Below are 8,993 nucleotides of genomic sequence, written 5' to 3'. Positions count from 1 at the left end.
AAAAAGGTGCAGTTGTACGTTCCGGCTAATGATGGCTCTCGCCTCTTCGAATATCGTTGGACCGAAATGCGCTATTGGGCGAAACGTTTTGTATTTGCCTAAATTAGCCAATAGGGTTCTGAGGACGGGATTTGAGGACATGTTTTCTAGGTGATTGATTAAAACTCTAGCCAATAGGCGAGCGGATGTTGAGGCTTTTTTAAACTTTTCATCCAATTGAAAAGCAACCGCCAGAGAGACTAGAAAACGGGATTGTTTTCAAGGAGTGTGAGGAGAGTGACAGTCGTTCTGTCCAATCGGGGCTGTCGCGTAGGGAGTGCGGGAGATTCGAGTTGCAGCCTGCAGGGCTCAGTGTGAGTGCCTGAGCTTGCAGAGGGAGTCTGGCTCTGTTGAAGGGTAGGTACTTGAGGCTCTGGAGGGGGAGAGAGAAGCTCGGGAGGGGAGAAGCTGTGTAGGAAAGGGGAAAGGAGCTGCTTTCCTCCCAGATACCTTGAGCCTCAACACCTCTAAGACTGTGGTCCTCTCCTGTCTAAGGAGTAAGTTCTGCTAGGACTTACTCATTGCCCAGCAAGTGTCCAGAGGGTGGCACAGTGAATGCCTGCATCAGACCTTGTGGCTCAAAATCTTGTAAGGCAACAACACAGGCTTTGTATATAAAGTCCCTTTTCTTTGCCTGTACAGGTTGGGTATCCCTTATCTGGACTGCTGTGGACGGGAAGGTGTCTGGATTTTTGGAGTAATTGCATGAATATAATGGGAAAAAAGTTTCTCTTGCTCAAAATTGAGTGTCTGGAGAGTTAGGACAGACAAAAGAAAATATTTATTTACTCAGTGTGTAGTTGGTCTGTGGAACTCCTTGCCCCAGGATGTGCTGGCATCTAGCATATTTGAATAACTGCCAGATGTCTTTAAAAAAGAATTTGGACAGATTTCTGGAGAAGTCCATCACAGGTTACAAGCCATGTTGGGTATGTGCAACCTCCTGGTTTTAGAAGTAGGCTACATCAGAAGGCCAAATGCAAAGGAATGGCATCAGGATGCAGATCTCTTGTTGTCTTGTGTGCTCCCTGAGGCATTTGGTGGGCCACTGTGCGATTCAGGAAGCTGGACTGCATGGACCTTTAGCCTGATCCAGTGGGGTTCTTGTTACATTATGTTTTGCTGTTGTCTATATCGATGTCTGCTGGCCTCTTTGAGATTTTTCAACTATGTCTGTATAGTACAGACAGTATAGTACAGAGTTTAGTATTGTACAGACATTGTACTGTGCAGAGCAGAGACTAGAACGTACAGTCTGTACCTGCACTATACATGGAAATGAGTACCAGACCTTCTAGTGTTCATGCTACAAAAGGTTTAAAAAAAATCTTGGACAAAAATGTTTGAATTTTGGAATAGTCTGGATTTTGGATGTCTAGATAAGGGGCAGGGCAATTAATGGCAGTCTGGAACTCTTCCCCTTGCTGGTCATGCTGACTTTCTTTGTTTCTAAGCATGTGCCCACAAGAGAGGCCCTCCTGGGTTCTCTTGTGGTCTCCCCTTAGGTTGCTTTCCCACAAGAGTGAAGACCTCACCTGTTGCTGGGGTGAAGGAGTATGGGAAGGAGGCTGAGAAGGCTTGTGGGGAGGGAGCCTGAGGAAACATCTAGAGTGGGCTGGTAACAATACAGGCGTCCCCCACTTTCTGACAGTTTGTTTTTCGACATTCCAGTCTTGCAACACTTTTCAGTTGTAGCTGAACCACATTCATTCAACACATGCTCTGCTCTTCCAACCTCTCTCTTCTGGTCTAAAGGCTAAAATTGTCCTCCCTATGTTGATTTTTATATGACATGGTGATTCAAACTGTTTTGGGGATGTGGGGGGGGGGGAGAGAAGGAGGGAGCAAGAGCACACCAATTTTAACTCCTGTCCTATTCTCATTCCCGAAGACATTAATAAGAGTCCATTTGCAGAAATCTTTGTGTGACAGCAAGAATTTGCAAGATAAAAAAGGCATCTGCAATTTGCTAGCTAAAAAAGCATTGGAAGCAATACTTGTAAACTAAAAAAATACCCAGTTCCACTTTCTTCTTTTCCTCTTTTCACTACGGCTCCGGTCCCTAACCTATCAAATGAGCGGGGAAAGCCTGTATGTAGAAGGCAGTGTCCTACTAGAGAGAATGTGTTCTCTTTTCTTTGTGTTCCATGCTCCATGAGCCCAGCTGTTTTTGGTGCAACATTGAGAGAGCTGGTCAATGGTAGTGGCTAAGAGGCTGAACTGTGAATTCTTGGCTCCAAACTTGCCTCTGCCATGAATTCACTAGGTGGCCTTAGGTAAAGCCATTCCCTCTCAGCCTCAGACCCTACCCCAGCTGTGAAATAGGGATAATAATATTTAGCTTATGGTGGTAGGGATAATGTTAAGATAATACATGTGGAGAGTTTTGCACACTCTGTAAATGCTAAACAAATGTATTATAATGTATTATAAGAATGAATAAAAGATGGGTGTACAGTGACCTGATGGTTAGAAATCTTTCTACACTACTATTTGACCTAGAGTGGGATGCTGAACAAGATGGCTAACTTAAAAGTAGAGCAACCTGGGTGTTGCTGTCTCCCATTCTACCCACTTTTGGGTCTGAAATGATTCATATTGAACAGAGACAATAATAATTTAAAAAAAATAATAAGTTGGAGAACCCAGAAAATGCCTGATAAAGACTCCAGATCTTTAATGTTTGCGGGAACATCAGCAAGCAAGGGTACAGGTGCATATTAAGTTATGGGAAATTTCACAGGGTGAGGCCTTAATGTCTTCATCTAGAAAAACTTTTAGGCAAAAGGCTGTGCTTGGATACAAGTAATAGGATATTTTACAAATATTCTGAAGTGCCATGCTGAGAGCTGTTCTTGTCTGGCAATAGTGCAGGAGGGGTGACAATTATGGATTAGATAGAATGCTGTGGTATTGACTTTTGCTACATTTTTTTTCTTGGATTGTAAGGCTGTACACAGTGACCTTTTTCTTTCTGCAGAATTTCTCATCAGTGGAGGAATTTGACTTGGACGAGTTGCTGCGTTAACTTACAGCTGGTATGGGGGCTTCTGAGAGTTCTCCTGCAACACCCACCTGCAAACCTTTGCTTAATAAGCACCTGGAACATGTTAGTGACCCACGATCGCCTACAGCTGGGATCTTGCGAACCCCCATAGAGGTATAGTGAGAGCTCCTTGCATATCTTCAAGCCAAAAAATGTACCTGTTGCATACATTTTGGGCATATGCCTCCCTCCCATAAATCTGGGGCTCTCACTTTTACACAGACTGAGCCATGCTGTACTCTCTTGCAGGTCGAAAGTTCCCCCCAAGAGAGTCCTTTGCCAGGTCCCAACAAAGACAGAGTGGTAGCCAATGATCAGAATCTGAGCTGGGACCCTCGTTCCCCAACACCTGGTGTCTCGCGTACTCCCATGAAAGCCGTGGTATCTAGTAAGTGGTGGTATGACATCCAATCTTGCTTCCAGGACCACAGTGCAAAGTTACTTGGAACTTTTCTCCATTAAGATTTTATCAGACTTGCAGCTTCCTTGTGCTCTGGTGCCTGCTTGTCAAATCTTTTGATCACTGATTTGCTGAACTGTATGGATTCCCCAGACACTGTCTCCCCAAGTGTTTTGTAAGGATCACTTCCAAATTTACTCATTCTTCTGAATCTCTCCCCATGCGTATATGCATGGGGATTATTATTTAGTTGATTTCTCCCCTTCTCTTTTAGTTTAGAAGGCTCTCCAACTCAACTTGTAAAGCTGGTGTTGCTTCCAACCCCTGTGAGACATTAATTACTCCATGGTGGCATCACCACTCCAAAACCACAATTCTCATCAGATTGTTATGGCTATTCTCATCCCCTTCAGTCCCATGTATCCCATGTGAGGCTGTGCGTGAAGACCGCCTGGAAATTTAAATTAGTGCAGTCCATAGCTGCTAGGCTGCTTGTAGGTTTAGCATAGATAGCCCCTTGGAGTGAATGTGGATCAGGCAGGTAAAAGAGTAAAAGTACAAAAAGCTTATTAAAAGGCGGAGGGGACAAAGCAATGAAGAGGGGAATGCAAAGGATCAAAGAGATGCATATAAAAACACAAAATGAACCGGTGGGGGAATTGTTTGCAAGGAGATCAAAATGCAAGCAGCAAACAAAAATATTTCCTAATATGATTCCTGATTACTGTCCCAGTTCTCGTTTTACACGCTGTTCCAGAATTTGCAAAGTCAGCTGGCATGCCTTCTGGTGGAGCAGCAAACAACAATTAGCAACACACCTAAAGATCCATATGCATGACCTTAAAGTCGAGGTCTTTGATAACTTTGGTTTGACAAAGCTAGAGCGTCTTGGGGAAACATGCCAAGACAATGACTACTGCAGCAAGATGTCTCAGCAGCTTTTTTTTCTGCCCCTGGTGAGTTAAAAGGGCTCCCAAATAGGGGAAAAATTAGGGCTTTTCAAATGGTGTCTGATCCCAATAGTTTGCTCAAGGCATTTACCTTAAGTCAGTGGTATTCAAACTGGGGCATCATGACGCCCCAGCCTGAGGACCCTGGCCTCTTTCTCCTTAAGGGGCAGAGGCAGTGGGGAAGGCAGCAACGTGCTCCCCAGGATCGTGTCACTAATGGGGCTGCAGGGACTGGGATGAACTCACCGGTCCCTGCAACAGCCTTCCTGGGGTGGGGGGAGCCCTGCGTGAGCATCTACAGGGCTTCCCAGCCTGCAGAAAGTGAAGCAGGTGCGCTCCACTTCTGGTTTTGCGCTCCATTTCTGGTTTGTAGAGCATGATAGCTCCACTTTCTGCAGGCTGGGGAGCCCTGCAGACGCTCGTGGAGGGCTCCCTGCACCCACAGGATGCTGCTGCAGGGACTGGTGAGTACATCCCAGTCCCTGCAGCCCCCATGAGCTGCCTCCCTCCCTGGTTTCTTCCTCCCCTTCCCTGCAAGCACTTATGTGGCTTTCAAACTCCTAGAGAGTTTGAAAATGGCTTTTTGAGCCATTTCTGCTGAACATTGCATATACACAACAGAGATCAAATGTGTACATCTGTGGGCTGCAAAGAAATGGGTTAATAGCACCTCCTCTAGCTGCTGCTTGCAGAGTTAGGGTTCATGGTCTTGAAGGGTGAAGGCCTGAACTGCTGTTTTTCAGCAGCAGGGGATTGTTCCCAAAATCTGAACCTTTTAATTTTCATGCATATATCTCATGATCCTCTAGGACACAGGTGTCCAAACTTTTTGGCAAGTGGGCAACATCATCTCTCTGACACTGTGTCAGGGGCCAGGGGAAAAAAGAATTAATTCACATTTCAAATTTGAATAAATTTACATAAATGAATATATTAGAGATGGAACTTATATGAATGAAGTTCTTGCAATAGCTCAAGGCCTATAAAAGGCCTTTCCTTTGCTGCTGCTGCTGCATCACAGATGTGAAACACCATGCAGTGGAGGGAGCCCTCATCCCACAGCTCATGTGAGAGGTCAAACAGTTGCCTGTCACACTGAGAGCAGTTGCATCAGGCCAGTGGGGGCTCCAGCAAGTCTCTGGAAGGTCAGAAGCTTATTGGAGACTGGGGACTCCCTGAGGGTCGGATTGGGAGTCCTCACGGGCTGCAAGTGGCCCCAGGGCTGGGGTTTGGGCACCCCTGCTCTAGGAAGTCCCTAAGCCCCCCTCTCTAGAAACGGACCCACAAGCTCATGGTTCTTGCTGTTCATATCCAAGATGTTTTTGCACTCCCTGGTGTGAGAGTTCATACTGATCCTTAGACCTGGGTTTTGCCTCCCTTCTAGACACCATAGACTGCTTAGTGAAGCAGCTGAGTGAAGCCTTCGTGGCTGATGCAATGGATGAGGAACTGCTCCTAGAGGAGTCCCACCATCAAGACCAGAAGTCTGAAGATGCCTTTGTCATGGTGGAGGTTTCAAGGGAGGAAATGTCTTCTGGGGAAGCATACCAAGGGAGTACCTCATGGACAGAGGAGCGAAACAAGCAGGTGACCTCCAGCGCTTCTGTTGCAACTGCAACAAGACCAGCTCACTTTGCCAATGTCCTTTGTCCTACAGGTGAGCTTTGGTTTCCACAGGCAGTTCCCTCAGTTGTTGCATGGAGGGGAAGCAGGAAAACAGTGGAGCTGCCCGAGTACGAAAATGAAGGGTGGCGGTGCTGGTACCCAATGCTGTACAATAGCAACTATAATGCATGTTGTTCAGACTCCAAGGAACTGGGAGCTGGCTTGATTAAGCCTTTGTAACAACCCAACCAAGCAACAATTGTGAGGCAAACAATCCTCCTTTGCCAGGTCCCGTGTGGGTGGACTTGTATCCAAGAGGGGGGGAAACCCAAGAGGAATGCAATGACCACTGTGTGGTAGCTGGTACAGCAAAATGATCACAATTCCTCCACTCAGCTGCTGCTGCAGATGCCAGATCACATAGAAAGAAGGACTGCATGGCAAGGGCAGTGGGCCAGGGAATGGAAGCTCTTCAGCCTCTTTTTTTTTTTAAGGACTGTGAGAAATGCTACATACTAAGTAATTCACCTGTGCTCTACCTCTTTTGCTTCTAGGGAATAAGCCGACACGACGTAGGGCCAATAGCAAAATGCTGGTAATGTCAGCAGGTGCTGGACGTTCACCACTTAGTGTCCTGCAAGATGACAATTCTCCAAATTCCCTTACTTCTCACCAGGTATGTTAAACGGGGAGTTATCATGCTATCTTGGGAATGGAGTCTCTCTTGTCTACTGATCATGAGGCTAAGGCTAACCCACAACACGCCACATGCCACTTTTAATATATGAAAGCTTGAACTCCACTGTATTATGGGACTCTGAACCTGTTTGAGTTTTTTCAAGTGAAAGCCTTGGCTTCGGTAAATTATCAGCTGGATCTTGTTGCTCCCTTTCTGGGCCTTGCCTCAGGAGAAGCACTGTACGCTTGAGGCCGTGATACCCTGGATCAGCTGGCATGGCCATAACAGACAACTTGTGTGTACCACTTAGGAAGTGTCTGCATGCTGCAGCTTGGCTACCCCTGGGCTAAGGGTTCCCCATCTTCCCTCTACTTTATTTCTGAGACTCTTGGCACAGTATCATAAAGGAAGTATGTACAAGTTTATTAGGTCGATCAGCACATAAGCCATACACCTATTTATCTAAAATCTTTAAACCAGAGTTTAAAACCACATAGAAATAGAACTTGGCTACATCCACAACAGGCTCTTTGCAAAGACTACCTAAATGTAAATTTCAGAGTAAATCCTGAAATCACTTTAGACTGGGAACATATGCCACATTTACCCTAATCCATTTGCTGTTGCAATGTGATGTGCTGGTTGAGGTTGCTTGGGGCACCTGAAGGATGTCCTTGTCCTTCCAGCCATAGGCCTTTATTTCCTTCATAAGACTTAGTGGGAGCCATTGAGTATTAAAGGCACAGAGTAATAAACAAGCCAGAACTCGGGCTTTTGGGTAAAGCCTTCCCATACACCCCCAGAAGGTGGACAGTTCAGCCTCCACTGATAATAAATAACCAAAGAGCAGGGGAGGTAATGTGTACAGAATAGAGATTTGTGATTTCCCCATCTCCCTGAGTGGGGCCCCTTCAGTATTCTTGACTTGGCTTTTCCTGATGGGTATTTTTCTGATTAAAAAATCTGGCTGTGGCCAGACGGGAGACTCCCAGATTGGGCTGTTGGGTCCCTAGCTTCCCAACTGATGTGGAACTCTTTTCTCTTCAGAGCAAGAGATATCCTTCAGTGGCAGACAACCAAGGAGAGCACAAGGAGGGAGTGCTAAACGCTGGGCGAAGCCTCAAAGCAGGCAGCTGTAGCTGGGACTCACTGAACAAAGAAAATCAACAGTGTCATTTGGTGGAAAATTAGTTTTCTTTCAGCTGCTCTGTTGCTTTTTGGCCTTCCGAAAGGACACTTCGAAGAGTAAAGAGTCTGAAGGTGTTGTTGCATTAGGACTTCCACCTCTGCAGCAGTTTGTGTCACTCTTGCCAGTTCTGTCCCTGTGTAGAGGAAGAGCTGCCTTTTTAAATATACCTTTTGCATCACTAATTTTCATATTTGTATTTTTCCATGTATAGATTTTTGTGTGTGACTCTTTTTTTCTGAAATAGCTTCACTTCTTGTGTTCACAGCTTCACTGTTTATAGAAAATAAAATTTACTTTAGAATGAGACAATAGTTGCCTAATGATCTGTGGTGTTGATTCTTTCAGTTGAAAGAGGAGGTTCATGGGGATAGTCATTCAGGTAGATATAGTCCTCTACAGAAAAGAATATTGGACTCAGCCAATCCACTAGGACAGTGTTATTCAAACTGTGAGGCATGGCTCTTTAGGGCGGTGCCAGGAACTCAAAGGGGAGGCAAGGGGATGTCCTCTGGCAGAGATACAGTCACACCCCTGGGCAGAATATGAGCCCAGAATATGCTTTTTTTTTAAAGCAGAAGGAACAGGAGTTGCTCAGCTGCTAGAGTGGCTGCTGCCACCCTGCCCTCTTCAGCTTACAGTCCTTAACCCTTGCTGATCCTTGTCTGGTTGGTTCCTAGTTCCCAGCCTGGGATCGCTTCTCATCAAAGTGAAATCTCTCTTTTCAACCCCTCCCTCTTCCACCTCCCCCTTTCCTGCTTTCCTCCCCCTCCCCTTAAAGTTGTTTCCATGCAGTTGGCAAAGGAGGAGGGGAGAGACAAGCACACACTTCATTTGGCCAGGAGCAGAAAAAGGGTACTGTTTTTAAAGTGATTTATTAATCTTGTTGTTTGACTAAAGAGCAGAGGCTATATTTTTAAAGTGATGAATCTTGCTATTTGAAGGGAATACTTATCAGCCATTGATGAAGTGATTGCCAGCCCAATCCTATCCACACTTTCCTGGGAGTAAGCCCCATTGACTCTAATGGGACTTACTTCTGAGTAGACATGCATAGGCTTGAGCTGTGCATCTCCTAGTATAGGAGA

At 45.7% G+C, this 8,993-nt stretch overlaps 1 protein-coding gene across 1 annotated transcript; it reads left to right on the top strand.

The window, feature by feature from the left end:
• The first annotated feature begins 312 nt into the window (after positions 1-312).
• CDCA3 (cell division cycle associated 3) lies at positions 313-8,173 on the top strand. The gene is made up of 6 exons (XM_066613735.1): positions 313-396; positions 3,020-3,199; positions 3,335-3,473; positions 5,820-6,092; positions 6,595-6,716; positions 7,767-8,173. The coding sequence occupies exons 2-6, from the start codon at positions 3,080-3,082 to the stop codon at positions 7,908-7,910; spliced, it is 798 nt and encodes a 265-aa protein (XP_066469832.1). The 5' UTR covers positions 313-396; positions 3,020-3,079; the 3' UTR covers positions 7,911-8,173.
• Positions 8,174-8,993: the final 820 nt, after the last annotated feature.

This window comes from Tiliqua scincoides, chromosome 2 (genome assembly GCF_035046505.1).
Source record: "Tiliqua scincoides isolate rTilSci1 chromosome 2, rTilSci1.hap2, whole genome shotgun sequence".
Taxonomy (NCBI): Eukaryota; Metazoa; Chordata; class Lepidosauria; order Squamata; family Scincidae; genus Tiliqua; species Tiliqua scincoides.
Note: the sequence above shows the minus strand (reverse complement) of the source record. Positions and strands in the feature narration are given on the sequence as shown.

Coding starts and splice junctions, on each gene's coding strand:
- CDCA3 (XM_066613735.1), top strand. CDS start 3,080: ATGGGGGCTTCTGAGAGTTCTCCTGCAACACCCACCTGCAAACCTTTG. Junction 6,093..6,594: donor CAATGTCCTTTGTCCTACAG/GTGAGCTTTGGT, acceptor TTTTGCTTCTAG/GGAATAAGCCGACACGACGT. Junction 6,717..7,766: donor ATTCCCTTACTTCTCACCAG/GTATGTTAAACG, acceptor TTTTCTCTTCAG/AGCAAGAGATATCCTTCAGT.